The sequence below is a fragment of the Lemur catta genome, chromosome 2 (assembly GCF_020740605.2).
Source record: "Lemur catta isolate mLemCat1 chromosome 2, mLemCat1.pri, whole genome shotgun sequence".
Lineage (NCBI taxonomy): Eukaryota > Metazoa > Chordata > Mammalia > Primates > Lemuridae > Lemur > Lemur catta.
The window spans coordinates 73,955,296-73,972,856 of NC_059129.1; the positions used below are offsets into that span (position 1 = coordinate 73,955,296).

A 17,561-nucleotide genomic window follows, 5' to 3' on the forward strand; every position below is an offset into this window, starting at 1 on the left:
TTTCAGTGTATTGGCACACCGTGATTTCACTTCTTAATTCTAGAAGTGAAGTTTATTCTTAATAACAGGTTATGTTCATGTGTACCCAATTTTTCCCACTTCTAGGTACAGTCCATCGAGTCCAAGCTGGACTGCCTACTCGACATCTATCAACAGGTCCTCCGGAAAGGCTCTGCCTCCGCCCTCACTTTGGCTTCATTCCAGATCCCACCTTTTGAATGTGAACAGACATCTGACTATCAAAGCCCTGTGGATAGCAAAGACCTGTCCAGTTCCGCACAAAACAGTGGCTGCTTATCCAGATCGGCTAGTGCCAACATCTCGAGAGGCCTGCAGTTCATTCTGACGCCAAATGAGTTCAGTGCTCAGACTTTCTATGCGCTTAGCCCTACTATGCATAGTCAAGCAACACAGGTGCCAATGAGTCAAAGCGATGGCTCTGCAGTGGTGGCCACCAACAACATTGCAAACCAAATAACCACGGCGCCCAAGCCAGCAGCCCCAACAACTTTACAGATCCCACCTCCTCTCCCGGCCATCAAGCATCTGCCTAGGCCAGAGACCCTGCACCCAAACCCCACAGGCTTACAGGAAAGCATTTCTGACGTCACCACCTGCCTTGTTGCCTCCAAGGAAAACGTTCAGGTTGCACAGTCAAATCTGACCAAGGACCGTTCGCTGAGGAAAAGCTTTGACATGGGAGGAGAAACTCTGTTGTCTGTCCGCCCCATGGTGCCGAAGGACTTGGGCAAATCTTTGTCTGTACAAAACCTGATCAGGTCGACTGAGGAGCTGAATATACAGCTTTCAGGGAGTGAGTCGAGTGGCTCCAGAGGCAGCCAAGATTTTTACCCCAAATGGAGGGAATCCAAATTGTTCATAACTGATGAAGAGGTGGGTCCCGAAGAGACAGAGACAGACACTTTTGATGCCGCGCCGCAGCCTGCCAGGGAAGCTGCTTTTGCGTCAGACTCTCTAAGGACTGGAAGATCACCGTCATCTCAGAGCATTTGTAAGGCAGGAGAAAGTACAGATGCCCTCAGCTTGCCTCATGTCAAACTGAAATAAGTTCTTTGTTTCTTTCCAGGCATAGCAGTTCCTTTAGCCATACATATCATTGCATGAACTACTTTGAAAGCCCTTCTAAAAAGTTGAAATTGCAAGAATCAGGAAGAATATGAAAGGCAGTTTATAAGCCCGTAATCTTTTAATTGCATGAAAATGCATGTTTAGGGATGGCTGAAATTCCAAGGTGCATCGACATTTACCCATTCACTTAGTAATGTACCTTGAGTTAAAAAGCCTGAGAAACCAAACACAGCTAATGCTATGGGGTGTATGAATATGTCAAGATTAGGTCATTTAGGAGATTTGACGCTGTAATTTCAAAATTTCGGGAGTAAACACCTTCAAATTTCAGGCATTTCTGCTTTGTGACTAAATACAAAATACATTTTCAAAATTAGGCCATAATGTATATTTAAACACAATGGCTATCAACAGCTGCTAACAAGGTATCAAGTAAAGCAGAACTTGGGAATAATAGAAATGGCTGCTTATTTCAAGCTATATTTGCCAACCCATTCCTATTCAGTCATTTTATTATTAATGTAATTTGAATGTCAATTTGTGTGCTTTTGGTGATTTATCGCTGTGGCAAGCAATTTTGCACATCATTTTCATGTTGTTCTTTATGACAAGAATGTTCTTCAATTAGAAAATGTGCAAATAATGAAATTCAGGGCCAGTGGGGCAAATAGACTATTTGACATATTTGGCTTTATGGAAACATATTCCCTGATGGCAGAATCAACTGTATAAGTGGTCAACTTCTACACAAGCATGTGAAATACTGATTGGTAGGACAGCCACTGTGATTGGGCTGGTCTCTCTGCAATGGCACCAACCCCAGGCTTGCTATTACTGCCCACATGAAGGGCAAGTGTGAGAAGCTATTCTCATTTGGCTGACATATTGGTAGGACCCTGGGGAATGGGACATTTGAGTGGGACTGAGATATGAAAGGCTTGAAAAGAATCCAGAAACAACACCAGGAAGTAGGCAAAGTTAAAGAAAATAACTTCCCCCTCAAAGAACAATGAGAGGGAAAGAAGCAAACCAAAATAAAAGAAATAGATTTTTTAGAAAATGAGTATTGCTAGGGAATTCAACTACCTAAACATCCCTTATTCTTATATATAAACAGAGAATTTTGCAAGGTATTTATTTTTTAATATGCCCTGAATGTCTTTTGCTATTATGTGTACATTTTGCATATGAAAGGCTAAAACTAAAGTTCCTTTCCTTTTTATACTATAGTGAACATTTTCTATTCTCCCCAAGAATGTTTTTCCAAATCTGAAATAACTGGTTCAGTTTCCTGATATATACATTTACAATCAGACGCTAGATAACACTGACAAGGGTCTGCAAATAAATACACTTAATAATATAACATGGCAGCAGAAAGACAAAGGGAAACGAAAGGAAAAATGTATTTATCAGAAAGCAAGCATTGCTGACTGCTTGTTAGAAACCAGTTCAGCTATCTCAGACCATCAGAACTTCAGCCTAAGTAACAGCATTCAAAAGGCAAGGAGTCAAGAGATAGCATTCCAATTCAGTTAAACCCTAGCCACAGAAGGACTCAAGAAAGGAAGAGTTTTTTTCTTGGCAGACATTAATGCTGCCTCCAGAAATACTTCTCCAGCAGCTAGGCAGAATGAACAGGGATATCGAGTGGCTGTTTGAAGGAAGGAGGCCCTGAACTCCACCAATCCTCCCCAACTCTCTCCCCAACACGCTTTCTCCATCACTGACTCTCCCCTGCTTTTCTTTTTTATTAATTGCTTATTGATTTCCTGCTTCTGAATTTCACCAGGCCTTAACCAGCCTCCATCCCCAAGTAAACCAATTCACTCTACCTTCTCAACCTTTTAAAATCTTCGTCCCTTTTGATAAACACTGAGATTTTAAAAGCTTTCTCTTCTCACCCCACTTGGATTCTAACACACTCCCCTGGAGTGTATCATTCAGAACCTTCTTGGCTGCTGGAGACACACAGGAGATGGAGTCTAAATTTTACACTCCAGTTAAAAAGATGTTGTCAATCTTTTAAAGCAATTATTTTTATTTTCCAAATATAGAATGTTAGTAAGTTATTAAATGCAATTTTTCATCTACCCATGTCTCCACTCAACCTGAAGTTGTGATACACTCTCCCAAGGATGTTGCACACATGAATACAAACACACACACACACACACACACCTCCGCTGACCTAAAGCCAGACACCTGCCATGCACTTGGCAGGCTCTCTCCAAGTATTAGCTGAGGAAGAGGAGGGAGGCAGCATCTTTCAGGTAGCACTGATTCTTGGACATACTCTGTCCTGGGTCGAACCCCACTGGCAGCAGGAATTCTGAATGTATTGGGGACCCCTCCCTGGGCCTTGTTTGGCCTCAAACACAGTACAGTTCATCCAGAATTGCTGAAGACTGAAGATTCAGAAACAAAACCCTAAACACATTACTGAGGTCTTAATCATAGCAAAATGTGATAAACCATGTTGTGAAAAACTTTTATACATTGAAGCCATGACCATTTTGTGTCTATCTTACTCTAGCACAAAAATTTTTGGATGTTAAAAGATAGTTGTATTGTGTGAAAACTGTAGGATTCTGTCTGTTGTGTTACTGTCTATGGAAATGAGAGGGGTCTCCCATTTACACTTAGCTAAGTCCATTGGTTAATCCCAAATGGTGTCTTGAAGCACAATTTAGCTGAGCACTGAGTAGCACATGCTTTCTCAGTTCAAGTTTGTCTGCCTTCTCAACATGTAGGGTTGATCAAGCTACTACTTAATTACAAACAGCCCTTGTATGAGATTAACTAAAAAATTTTGCTATGTCTGATCTAAATGTTTGCATTTTGTTCAACTAAATTAATATCTGTAGATTGCAAGTTTTGTTTAAAATAAGACATTTTATTTAAGTTTTTAAGTCCTTATCTCCTGTTCTAAGGTGCCTTTCTAACCTCCCATTGACTCAGTCATTCTGAAAGTTCTCAATTTGCAAGTAAAACAAGCCTAATAGAGAGGAGGATATCAGGCACAAAGTGACTAATTCTCATGCCCATTTGCAAAGCAAAACTGTAAGGAATGATGAGACCTCAGCAACTAAATTAATGGATCATTTCATTCAACCAGATTAAGCAAATATCATAAATATTAACTTATCTCCCCAGAAGCTGATATTTTTTGCCTTAAATGACATGGTTGTGTTTTTGTAAGAGAAACTTAATTTAATATAATTATGTGCATTTAAGTGAGCAGTTCTAAAAGTCATGTATGACAATGCAACTGTCTGTTTCCTGAAAACAAATAAATCAGGAACATCATATCCATTTCAAGCTACCATTAAAATGTAATTTCCTTTGCTCTCTTTTACTGGGATTATTTGTTTTAAAGTAAAACATTAAAAAGATGTCTGTAAACAGCTAGTATGACTATTTTTATCTGAAACTAACTGACTGGTCCAATCAACAAAACTGACTATGTACAGCTTTTGGAATGAAATACAAAAATTATCTTTTTGCCGTGTTGCTGAAGAAGTCTTTGGTAATTTGGAAAGGAGGGAGATTTGCATATGCTCTTGAAAGTATCATAAGAAACATTAATTTGATATTGATCATAACTCAGATACTAGCACATGTGAGTTTTGTGTTAACTATTATATAATAAAAGGGTTTGTAAACAAGTGATCAGAAATGGGGACCAGGTGCCCAAATGCTGCAGCCTTTGGCAACTCAGCAGCTATCTAGCTCTGATCTACCAGGTCAGGGCTTCTGCTCCAAAGGAACCTTTTCCCCTTCTTCCCTAAAAGATCGCATTCCTAGGGTGGGCGTGGTAGCTCACGCCTGCAATGCTACCACTTTGGGAGGCCAAGGCAGGAGGATCACTTGAGCACAGGAGTTCAAAACGAGCCTGAGCAAGAGTCACTGAAGCTCTGACTCAGGGGGATGGGCAGGACATGGGCAATATATATAACCTGAACTTTTGTACCCCCATAATAAGCTGAAATACAAAAAAAAAAAAAGAGTCTGATTTCAAAAAACTAGAAAAATTAGCCAGGCATGGTGGCATGCTCCTGCAGTCCCAGCCACTCCAGAGGCTGAAGCACGAGGATAGCTTCAGCCCAGGCGTTTGAGGTTGCCGTAAGCAATATTGACACCACCACACTCTAGCCCACACAACAGAGTGAGATCCTGTCTTAAAAATAATAATAATAAAAATAAATTAAAAACCCCATTCCTTCTGTTCCACTAGCAATTTTGCACTAAAAGCCCAGGATTCATTCCACTGGAATTATTTTCAAGGAGGCTTAGAATGTTAGAACTCTGGAACACAAAGCAAAAAAGCCCTAACAGAGGTATTTTAGATAGGAGTAGAATGACTGAGTGTTGTCCTGGAGGGACGAGGGAGCTTCCCACCATGGCTCTAAAGAGATCAAACAGGTATGTGTCTATTCTTTTTTTTTACATTAAATAAGTTAATTTTACCTTTGCCTTTGAATGTACACTTTGTAGCAAAGGAACAAGCAGTACTTCTAGAGTTTATGTATTTTCTTTGATAGATAATGAATTCTCTTTTTTTTTTCAGAGTATTATGGGAGTACAAAGGCTTTGGTTACATAAATTGCCTTTGCACCACCCAAGTCACAGCTACAAGGTGTCCAATCCCCAAGACAGCACGCACCTCACCCATTAGGTGCAAGTTTACCCATCCCCTCCTCCCCCCTCCCACCTGCCCAACACTCAATGAATGTTACTTCCATATATGTGCATAAGTTTTGATCAATTGGTACCAATTTAACGGTGAGTACATGTGGTGCTTGTTTTTCCATTCTTGTGATACTTCACTTAGAAGAATGGGCTCCAGCTCCATCTAGGATAGTACAAGAGGTATTAGCTCACCTTTTTTTTGTGTGTCTAAGTAGTACTCCATGGTATACATATACCACATTATATTATTCTACTCATGGATTGATGGGCACTTGGGTTGTATCCACATCTTCGGGTATGTGTCTAGTCTATCAACTTCTAGACAATTGAAAATACAATTGTGTATAGAACAGCCTTGACAACTTAAAAATGTAAACTGCTTCCAAACATTTTTGGAACTATTTTAGGCATACCTCCTACCCTCATCATTTAAAAGCAATATATACTTAAAATAATTATTCTACCCTAACCATTGATAAAAATAGATTCCCAGACCTTGAAATGGCTATTTTATTAGCTTCATTTCAACTTCAACAAGAATCTGGTACAAGTAAAAATTATTTATTTGAAAAACTTAAATTTTTATTAATTATGAGACTTCTCCCTTAACCTAATTCCAAATTCCTGAGGTTTTTACCATATTTCAAAGCAGAAATTTATCAGATGCATTATGCAAACTATAGATTTATGTACTGCCCTGAAAATCACAGCACCATAAAACAGGTGAATGGCAAAATTTTCCTGCAGAAATAAATAGGAAAGCCAAAGGTACACTGGTATGATATATTACTCTTTGCCAATTCACATGATTTACTTCATTTCTGTCATAATTGTGGTAAATATCTTAAGTCCAGTATGCTCTAGGATAGGTATTACGATTCTAGGGTTCCCATACACTGTCACCATACCTGCACCTACTTTTAAAACTTTTCACCTATATAGTGTTTTCCTTATCTTTGATGACACGCATCTCTTTCCATTACTTGCCTCTACTTCCTTCTCTTTTCCTTTGCCTACATTGCTGTGATTCACTTCGTATATTGCCAGTCCTTACCCATATCTGTACAGGTACTCACACCTGCCCCATGCTGCAGCTCAGGGTGCCACTTGCCCTTATATAAGCCATAAGGACATCACACCATGCGCGCACCAAAAGCACAGATGTTTTTGAGAATTCCTGCTGTTCCTCACCTGAGCCCTCTGGGCAATGCTGTTATCAGAGATCTCTCTGCTTGTCAGGAGGGAAGGCTAACACCATTCCAGTATGGGAACTCCTTGCTTTCAGAGCAGACTAATTCATCTGCTCTGTGTTCCCAAGCCCCTAGCTGTCCCCAGTGCACCTCCTCTGCCCCATATAGACAGCATCTCACTCTCACTCTTTCTCCTCATAAACATGCTTACCCCTCTCCCATGTTGCTAGCAACTTTCCAGTACCCTCCCTTCCTCTTTCGTTTATCCTATACTTCATCTTCACTTTAGAAACAAACTCTGTACTTATAAAATAAATTATATAAAGTACTTCCATTTCCACAGCATCCATCCACTAACCTGCACATGATAGACGCACAATCACAAGACAAACTGCTCTAGAAGGTCCTCCACAACCTTTTAGAAGCTGGCTTGATGGACACATTCAATGAGCATCTTATTTTGCTTTTCTGTAGTAGTTAACACTGCAGCCAATCTTTATTTATCTTGAAATCCTCTCCTCTTCAGAACACCACCCCTTTTCAGTTTGTCTCTCTAAGATACAGAAAAAAAACCAAAGTGTATTCTCTCACTCGGCAATCAACACAGAAGACTTCTGTGACTTCTCGATCACCAAGAAGTGTGTCGAGATTTCTTCCCACTGTCAAAAGACAAATTACAACCAATTTAATTTAAAGATCTTAATTGACTTTCATTTGCAATTCTTGAATTGGGCAACACCTCATTCTATAAAAAAGAATGAGTGTTCTGATAAGCCAAGCAAAGGAGGTTGGTTTTATAGACCGAAAAGGGCTAAGGAAAGCAGAAACAGAAAACAAAAAGCAAATTGGTTGTTTCGAAGTTACTTCCCTTGTAAAGGTTAAAGCAGAGGAGACTTCCTTAACTTGTAGGCTAAAACTGGCCTGTGTGGAGATTTGGCTAGTATCTCTCTCCTGATTTCTCAGAGGGTCAGACAAACAACTTAGTTTTGGCTTGGTGATGTGAATCTTTACCATGACTGACTCCATTTTGGTTTGGTCTGTCGAACCTAGTGCAAGAGCTTAGTCCAAACCAATGGCCTCCTGTACATTTTATTTAACACCACCAACAACCAATCAATCATCTCTGCAGTGGACACAAGCTGAGTGTCCTCTAATTCAATTCAATTCTGACAGTATCTACCTGGAGGTAGTGTCAGATCCCACAGGTTGAGAGCTCAGTCCCACAAGACTGTCTCCCACTTCAGATGCCAGTTGCAAGCCCTAGGTTGTTTTACCTGTGTTTCTGACTGACCAGCTATAAATTGGGGTTCCCACGACCTCCTCCTTGGGGGTTCAATTAGTTTTCTAGAATGGCTCACAGAACTCAGGAAAACATTGACTTACATTTACTGGTTTATTATAAAGGATATTTTAAAGGATACAGATGAAGAGAAACACACGGTGAAGTTATGTGGGAAGGGGCTGTCACCCTCCAGGAACCTCCATGTGTTCAACTATCCAAAATCTCCACGAACCCAGTCCTTTTCTATTTTTTGGAGGCTTCATTTTGTAGACACGGTTGATTAAATCATAGGCCTTTGGTGATCGGCTCATTCTTCAGCCCCTCTCCCCTCTCCAGAGTTGGGGGGGGTGGAGCTGAAAAGTCCCAAACCTATAATACTCATACCTCTGCCTTTCCTGTGACCAGCTCCCATCCCGAAGCTATGTGGGGCCCTAGTCACCAGGCATCTCATTAGCATACTGAAGACACTCGTCGCTTTGGGGATTACAAAAGTTTTAGGAGCTGTATGTCAGGAAAGGGAACTAAAACCAAATACTGTATGTATTTCACAATATCACAGTCTCCTACTTCTATGGCTCAATCATCTTTATGGACTTCTCCAAGCTCCTTACTGTTTTTCATCACTTAATAGTCGGTGTTCCCATGGATTCCATCACCAGCCTCTTACATTTTCCTCCCTCATGCTTCAAGCTCTCCCCAGGTGGTCTCACCTATGACTCAACTACTAAAGCAGGATGATCCCACCCAATCAGCATCTCCAGCTCCGGCGTCCCTCCTGAGCATCGCCTTTAGATGTCTTCACTTGGGCCCAAAGTTACCTCGAATGCCCCAGATTAAAACTACTTAAGGGCAAGGACATCTGACTCACACTATACCTCTCTCTGCCTTCTCACGCAGTACCAGGTAGTATGCACTCAATATGTTAATGAGTGAAAGCGCCAAGCCTTTTATTCAGCTTTCAACAATTTCCAGCCCCTAACTTCAGAGGCCTCTCAGTCAAGGGCAGAGTGTGCTCCTCAAGCCTCAGTTGCACCGTGTCACAAATTCAATCTGTTACTTTTCCCAGAGTTCTTGCACTTTTCCAAAGTGGCCTGGGAAGAAATTAATTAATGCCATCTAACAAGTAACCGTGTTTCTACAAGACTGAGAGCCTCTCCCTAAGCAGCCCCACTCTCATGCCATCTAAGCCTCAGCATCCTTGGTCTCTATCCCTCCTCCATCCCCAAAACAATTGGCTCAGACCCATAGAGGACATCCACGCCTAGACTTGTCCATTCATCAGAAAGACTAACTTCTCTCAAACTTCACTGCAGAAAGAAGGGGGACTGCATTTGAATGCCAGCTGGAAAAAAAAAATAAAGGAAAAAAAAAGAAATTAAAACAGAAAGAAGGGGGACTATTATCTCTTTCCTTGTCCCTGGGCCCTGTAACACTACATTCCTGCTCCCCACTTCTTTTTCCCCTATTTCCTATCAATGCCAAACCCATAGCCAGAGCCCGGCCTTCTTAGTCTGTGGACCCCAGGCTTTAGAATACCAACACATGATTACTGACTACCCAATACTGTGCCAGAAAGTGCTTCCCAGTTATTGCCTCCTGTAATCCTCACATTACGACAAATAATGTTTTGGTTAGGATACATTTGGCTGGAGGCCTAAGAAAACCTTAGCTGAAACAATCCTAACCATGAGGACATTTTTATCGAACATGGCTGAAAGTACAGAAGCGCTGCCTCCAGGCAGAGCACAATTTGCTCAATTACATAATCAACCTTGTTGGTTCTCCCTGTCTCTGCAATCTACCAGTATACCATTGGTGGTTTCTCTGTTGTCCACAAGATGACAGCTAATGGCAATTGGTGCCAACAACCTCCTTGATCACATCTAACAAAAACACAGGGGGTAGGAAGCCCTCCATTCAAGTGCGGAATATAAATCCTTTCCTGGCACATGATTGGGCTAATACAGGTCAAATGCTCATGCTTGAACCAATAAGTCACAATGTATAGGCCCTGATTCATTAAGCCAATCAATCAGCATTACCTTTTTGGAGCAAGGAAGGTAGGGGAGACCTTTACCAGACAATAGTTCTGCTAAAAGAAAGGCACTGAAGGAACGTATACCAAAAAAAAAAAAAAAAAAAAAAAAAATTGTCCATCAGAGTCAGTTACTATTACCTGTTTTATACATCAGAAAACCAATGTTACCAAAAATTTGGCATTTGTCCCTGAGGCAGCATCAGAAGACTGGGGACAATTGATTTGAGGAGAAGGAAAGAGGGTTATTAATTTGCTGGCAGATGGGGAGGATGGAGACTCCTGTCTGAAATGCTGTGTCCTGCTTCTGAGCAGAAGTATAAAGCTTCTAAAGGTTCTCACCAATCCCATCTATGGCTAAAACAATCTCGTGACCTCCACCTGGATTAATCCCATCATCAGCTAAACCCATCTCGTGACCTCCACCCAGACAATTCCCTTGAGCCATCTCCTTATGGCACAAAGAATGCAAGACCTTCCCCGGCCCCTCCCGACCACTGGCCTGAGATAGGGATACAAGTCCTAGTTCTCCAAAAGGAGTGGTGAATTTTTAAAGAGACATAAAACATTTGTGCTGTCTTTTCAAGCCATTTCTTCTGTTACACCAATGCACTGAGAAACCGGTAAACCACCAAAAATCATAAAGCTACTTAGTGGTAGAGCTGGGATTCAAATGGATGTACCCTCACTCCACTGTTTGAAATATTAACTCCTACAGTATAGTACCTAGGATGTGCCCACACAGAAACCTTTGGTGACTGGGGTTTAGACTCAGAGTTATAGCCTTCAGAAGACAGAATGTTAATTTGATCACTCTTGGTGTGAAACTTAATCAAAAGCTAAAACACTCTCTTTTGCACATGTCTTTTACAAATTAAATTTTCCCTCTACTTTATGAGCCACCAATCTTTAAATTATCAATTTAGAAGTAAATGTGATATTCCCTTTGAGAATAGTATAATTTGATTTTTTCTTTTTCCAGTCAGATTCAAAGTGTTTTTCCACTTTGAATCTGAGCTTTCCAACTTTTATTTATGAACTGACCATGTGAAAACTACATAATTAGCAAATCTTGTTGGCTTCAAATTCAAGCATTTCCTAACATTCGACCCCTCCACTCTGGTCCAAGACACAGAATGCTGGAAAAAGGAGCAAATTAAGAGGAAGTGTTCAAGTAAGGACGTGTTTAACTTGCCATAAACTTGGGTAGAGAGACCCAAAGGTAGATTTGGCATTTGGGAGAAAGTTCTGCAATGGAGATTTAGGGAGCCTTACTAGTCGAGATTTATTCATATTCTGAGGGGCCTCAGAATCCTTTGCTCCCTGAAAGCCACGCCTGCCCCTCCCACGCCCAACCTCTGGCCACCAGGGCCCAGGCCTGGCTGCCTGCTGCACTAGGCACTTGGGGAAACACCCTCCATCTCTGTCTGGACCCCTCCTCCCACTGTTCCTTTCTCCCCTTTTGTCTGCATTTTCAGGTCCGGGAGGACAGTGGGACTCCTAGGAGGGTCCCTTCTTTTCAGAAGCCCCTGTTTTCACTCAACTAAGAGCAGCCTGACCAAGGTACCAGTCTAAGACAAGCAGTTCATAAAAGAGCTGTCTTGCTTCTGGCTCCTTCACTTGTCTGGGCCTCCGGGTTAGCACTAGGCTTGCAGACAAGCTCCTTCTGGGCCGGATAAGTTTATCCAAAGGAAAGAGGACAGCACGCTGTGAAGGCTTTGTATATAAGGTGGCTTATTTTATTGGGTCTCATTGCCATAGAACAGAACACTTTCTTCCATTTAGGAAACTTCCCCCAGACACATGCCTAGAAGGCCTGCGAGGGACAGGACTGGGCCCACGAAGTCAATCTTACAATGTCTTTCAAGCCTTTCTCGAAGCCTAAGCCAAGACTTCCTCTTAGGTCTCAACTCCCCTGGGGAGATCAGTCCTTTATCACGAATACAGCGAACTCAGATGGAACCCGTGACAACCAGCCAGTTGGTAAGGGGAAGCCTGAGGAGCACTAAGAGAGATAGTTCCACTGACCCTGGTGGCCAAAGACAGGTCCCCGGTGTTGGGCTCCATGCTCACGGAGGTCGCCAGGTCATTCTCGGTCAGGGGCTGGCTCCGGACACGCTGCAGCATCTCCAGGCCTGTGGGGGGAAATGCCCAGGGCTGGTGAAGCAGAGCCCATGACTGGAGCCCCAGGGCAGGACAGAACTCCCATGGGGACACTGCAGGGGTGTCACCCCACCCAGGCCTTCCCAGGTGACCCATTTATACCTCTTCAATACCATCCCCTCCCTCAACAACTATTAATACATGCCACAAATAATGGATCCTTGCCTTCCCAACAGCCTCAGGGAGCACCTGGATTCCCAGGCACCCAAGTGGTTCCTCAAGAACCCAAGGTGCCAGGCGACTCTGCCAAGTCTCCACTAAGCCCTCAACCACACTTCAGCCAAGGAAACCTACCCCGGGCGTGACGATAGGAGTCCTGGCTCCCCACACACGACATCATGTGCAACAGCCACTGCCTTGCCCTGGGTGGCCCGACTACAGTGACACGAGTCTGGCCTGTGGCCGTGAACCAGCTCTCCAGCTGAATGAGGGTGTAGCTGTGCACCTCGATGCAGCGAAGGTATGTGTCACTCTGTCCTGTGAGCATAAGAGGGGACAAGACGGACTGTAAGCCACCAGCACTTGGGGAGTGGGAGGTGGCCTTGGGGGCAGAGGCCTGGGACAGTTGGAGGTGGGAAGGTAGGCGGAAGATCAGAAGAAGGAAAAATGGAGGGGGCAAAAGCCACTCACCGAAGATGAGCTCCTCCTGGTCCTCTTCCATGTCAAATACCATCGGAGCAAGGAAGTTTTCGGGCACGGTCCACCATGGCCTCTTGGCAGGAGCACTGGTCTCCATGTCCGCACACTCTGCTGCTGCCTGATTCAGAAATAGAGCAAGTGCAAGCAACTGGCTGAAAAATGACTCCGAAAAGGTGAAGAAGGCCCAAAGCCCTGTCGTAAATGTAGGCACTTAAATGACCCGCCTCTTGAACCACCTTACAATCGTCATCCAATCCCAGAAGCTCCTCTCAAGAAAATCCATTCTAAACTGGGCGTGGTAGCTCACTTCTGTAATCCTAGCACTCCGGGAGGCCAAGGCACGATGATCACTGGAGGTCAGGAGTTGGAGACACACCTGAGGAAGAGTGAGACCCTGTCTCTACAAACAATAGAAAAAAAATTAGCTGGGTGTTGTGGCATGAACCTATAGTTCCAGCAACTTGGGAGAATGAGGCAGGATTGCTTGAGCTCAGCACTTTGAGATTGCTGTGAGCTATGTTGATGCCATGGCACTGCACCTTAGGTGACAGAGTGAGACTCTGCCTCAAATAAATAAATAAATAAATATTTGGTTTCTTAATCTCTTGTTAGCTTGGCAAGCTTAAATGAGGGAGAACAACAATTCAGCCATTTGAGCTCATTTAACTTCTGGGAGAAAGTCATAATGATGAATTTAGAACCATGATAGCACAGAATATTTGAAAAATTATAATTTTTATACATATTTTTTAGGTAAGCATGAAAATGAGGTTTACTGAGGAGAGAAAGATAGGACTACAGAGCAAGAAGAAGATATAGGTTTACAGAGCAGGATACGTACGCCACAGGTGATGACTGGACACACTGCGGCAGCAAAGGGAGAGCAAAAGGAAGAGCAAAAAGCTATGTTTTTCAATATGAACCATTATCAAGCAACCTTAGACTAGGTGCAGTTGCTCATGCCTGTAATCCTAGAACTTTGGGAGGCCAAGACAGGATTGCTTGAGGTCAGGAGTTCAAGACCAGCTTGAGCAAGAGCGAGACCCCATCTCTACAAAAAATAGAAAAATTAGCCAGGTGTGTTGGCATGCACCTCTAGTCCCAGGTACTTGGGAGGCTGAGACAGGAGGATCGCTTGAGCCCAGGAATCGGAGGCTGCAGTGAGCTATGATGAGGCCACTGTACTCCAGCCTAGGCAACAGAGAAAGACCCCGTTGCAAAAAACAAACAAACAAACAAAAAAGCAAGCAACATTAAATAATCTTCAACGAAGGAGTTTCCAAAATATTTGTACAGAGCATAGATAGTTCCCTCACACAGGTCAAATAATCATGAACTCTCCTCCTGAACTAAAGGAAGGAGAGTTGTCCTGAGAGTGAGTCAGGGCACTAACAAATACCCAGGGACATTAATTTATCCCATAAAGTATATTATGAATGTCAGTAATTGAAAATTGACAAAGAACTTTTCTTTTTTAAAATCAATGCATTAACAGTTATTGTGTCAGTCTATACAATAAGCAGGAGGGGTTTTCAAACCTTAGAAATATACAATCCTTTATTATAATTAACCTACGAAAACTCAACTTTTATTTTGACTTGTCTTTTTTATGCTATTCTAAGTTTGGTAATCAAAACAGCACTCAATATGTTTGTTACTCAAAATTTGGAGAATGTCAAGCAAACATGAATATTCGTTTCATTCTTTCTTTATAAACTAAAAGAGCAAATATCGGTAACAGTGGCCATCCCAGGAAACCTAAATAAAAGACATCTTAATGGTTTGATAATTTTGGACTTGGGGCCTGTATTTTAGAAAAATAACAATGAGGTATGTGTTAGACTAGAGTGCCAGTAGGTGTAACGGTGGGAAATGGACGGATAGAGCAATCAGGATATTCCGATTTCAAGATTTTGGGCAATTAGATCATACTGTTTTCCGGGGACGGGGGAAGGAGGAGAAAAAAAAGATAAAAAAAGACTTTGGGCAAGTGGCTCAAAAAATAAAAGTTTTTAAAAATCAGATTGGAGGCCGAGTACGGCCCCAGTGCAATGTCTGCACCCCGAGCGAGCGCGCCAGGGTGATGCCCAGCTGACGGCGAGGCTCCGCGCCCCAAGGAGAGTGAGCAGAAGTGGGGAGGGCACTGGCAGCTGGACCAGCTGTGGGCCCGGAAAACCTCCCACACCCCCACACCCACGCACTCCTTTGGGCCTGCAGGCTGCTCCCCCAGAGTGGAGGCAGCCAGAGGACGTGCGTTCGTCGAACGTGTCCGCGCGGGGAGAGCGGCGGGGACCGAGACCGGGCGCCACCGCCGGGTCCCACAGGCAAGGCAGCGAGACTGGCGGCGCAGCCACCTTGGCGGGACCTATTTGCTCGAGTCCATCGCAAGATTTTCTTCTCGGTATATCGCGCTTTGGGTGGTGGCCCTGAGACCTGAGGACGGAGCCCCGGGTGACGTATGTAATGAGATCACACGTGCATCTGCTAGAAAAGCATTTTGCTCAGTGCCAGAGATTTAGAGCCCGGAGCATCCTCCTTATCCTTGCTCCCACTTTCCTTCTTTCTCCGTCCTGCACCCCATTTCAATCTCTCGCCTCTGTCGCTCCCTTTCCTTCCCCCTCGCCCCCTCTTCCCCTTCTTTCACCTTCCTCTCACCCTGGGCACGCACAGGGTTTCTTTCTCCTCCTGGAGAGGATCGTCTTTTCTCAAAGGAAACAAGTGCAGTAAACAGAAAATTTCTTTCTGTCCAGGGGGAAAAACAAGATAGAATAAAACCTCAGAAAAAAATAGAGTGCAGAATGCAATTAAACTGAAAAGGGAAACTGGCAATACATCCAGCCCCGCTGCCCAGAGAGGGAAAGCATCAACTTTGACTTCATTTTGGGAAAGCATCAACTTTGACTTCATTTTGGTATTGTAAAAAAAAGAAAAGTCCGACTTCAAACTGTGGGAGGAACACAAAGGAGCTGAATGGGACCCTGGACTTCCTGCTGTTGGCAATGACACAGTACTGTCTTGACACCCAACTTCACCAGTGTTTCCTGTTACTTGCAATTAAATGCGTGCTACGTGATTCTCTCCCTTTTAGATACTTCTCATTGGATTGACTGGGCTCGGCAGTGGTCCACTTTTGAAGGAAGGACAATGAATTATAGGTAACTAATATTTTATCACATAATATCTTCAGAGCAAAAAGCACAATTAACCTTGATTATTTTAATTTATAAGCACTTTCCAAATAATATATTAACCATCAAAGGATTTATAATAAAAATGTATATGCAGCACCAGAAAACTATTACTATAGAAAAATCCTATTTATACGTTAAATGTCAAGCCCCTTTAGATGTAATTCTCTTACTGTACATCTTGCTGGAGAGAAATCCTATTAATGCAACTAGTATGAGAAAGTCTGCAGCGATAATTCTATCAAACATGAGAAAATTCACTGGGTATAAGTCCAATAAATGTAATGAATTTTTTTAAAAAATTCTTATAGCAACAAGCTGAATGGGAAAAAATATTAAAAATAAAAGAATAAAAAAAAATTCTTTTCAAAGCCGGGTGCGGAGCCTCTCGCCTGTAATCCTAGGACTCTGGGAGGCCGAGGCAGGCGGATTGTTTGAGCTCAGGAGTTCAAGACTAGAGTGAGACTCCCATCTCTATTTAAAAAATAACAATTTCATTAAAAAATAAACTTTACCCTTTTAAAGTATACAATTCAGTGATTTTTAATATATTCGAAGAGTTGTTCAACCATCTACACTATCTAATTTTAGAACGTTCTCATTACCATAAAAAGCAATCCATATCCATTAGCCAATCACCGTTCCTTCCTATTCCCACCCCTGGCAACCACTAACCGACTTTCCATCTCTATATCATACTAAAAGTGGCCTTTTGTGACTGGCTTCTTTCACTTAGCATAATGTTTTCAAGGTTCATCCATGTTGTCGCATATATTGGTACTTCGTTCTTTTTTATGGCTGAATGATATTCCATTCTATGGCTAATACCACATTTTGTTTCTCTGAAGTGTTTTTCATATTTGTTTTTTTGTCTTTGCAATTTCAACTCTGCAACATACATAGAAAAAAGCTGGAAGGCAACATACTATAATTTTTTTTTTTTTGACAGAGTCTCACTCTGCTGCCTGGGCTAGAGTGAGTGCCATGGCGTCAGCCTAGCTCACAGCAACCTCACACTCCTGGGCTTAAGCGATCCTTCTGCCTCAGCCTCCCGAGTAGCTGGGACTACAGGCATGCGCCACCATGCCCGGCCAATTTTTTCTATATATTTTTAATCGTCCAGCTGACTTCTTTCTATTTTTTCAGTAGAGACGGGGGTCTCGCTCTTGCTCAGGCTGGTCTCGAACTCCTGAGCTCAGACGATCCGCCCGCCTCGGCCTCCCAGCATGCTAGGATTAGAGGGGTGAGCCACCGCGCCCGGCTGGGGTTGCTGTTTCTGTTAC

At 42.8% G+C, this 17,561-nt stretch overlaps 2 protein-coding genes across 6 annotated transcripts in view; one reads left to right on the top strand and one right to left on the bottom strand.

The window, feature by feature from the left end:
- KCNQ5 (potassium voltage-gated channel subfamily Q member 5) overlaps positions 1–1,776 on the top strand; it is a 493,719-nt gene extending 491,943 nt beyond the window's left edge. For 3 of the 5 annotated variants that reach the window (XM_045543880.1, XM_045543879.1, XM_045543881.1), the window contains one exon: positions 106–1,514. In XM_045543880.1, coding sequence (XP_045399836.1) covers positions 106–1,068 — 963 coding nt within the window. In that variant the 3' untranslated portion in view covers positions 1,069–1,514. Of the gene's footprint in view, positions 1–105 lie in introns of all 5 variants that reach the window. The other 2 variants (XM_045543882.1, XM_045543884.1) reach the window with 2 other exon arrangements.
- A 10,234-nt stretch (positions 1,777–12,010) lies between these two features.
- On the bottom strand, positions 12,011–13,187 carry LOC123632999 (KH homology domain-containing protein 1-like). The gene is made up of 3 exons (XM_045543888.1): positions 13,082–13,187; positions 12,746–12,928; positions 12,011–12,423 (listed from the first exon to the last, which is right to left on the bottom strand). Exons 1-3 carry the CDS (start codon positions 13,185–13,187, stop codon positions 12,224–12,226), a joined length of 489 nt encoding a protein of 162 aa, XP_045399844.1. The 3' UTR covers positions 12,011–12,223.
- Between the last annotated feature and the right edge of the window lie 4,374 nt (positions 13,188–17,561).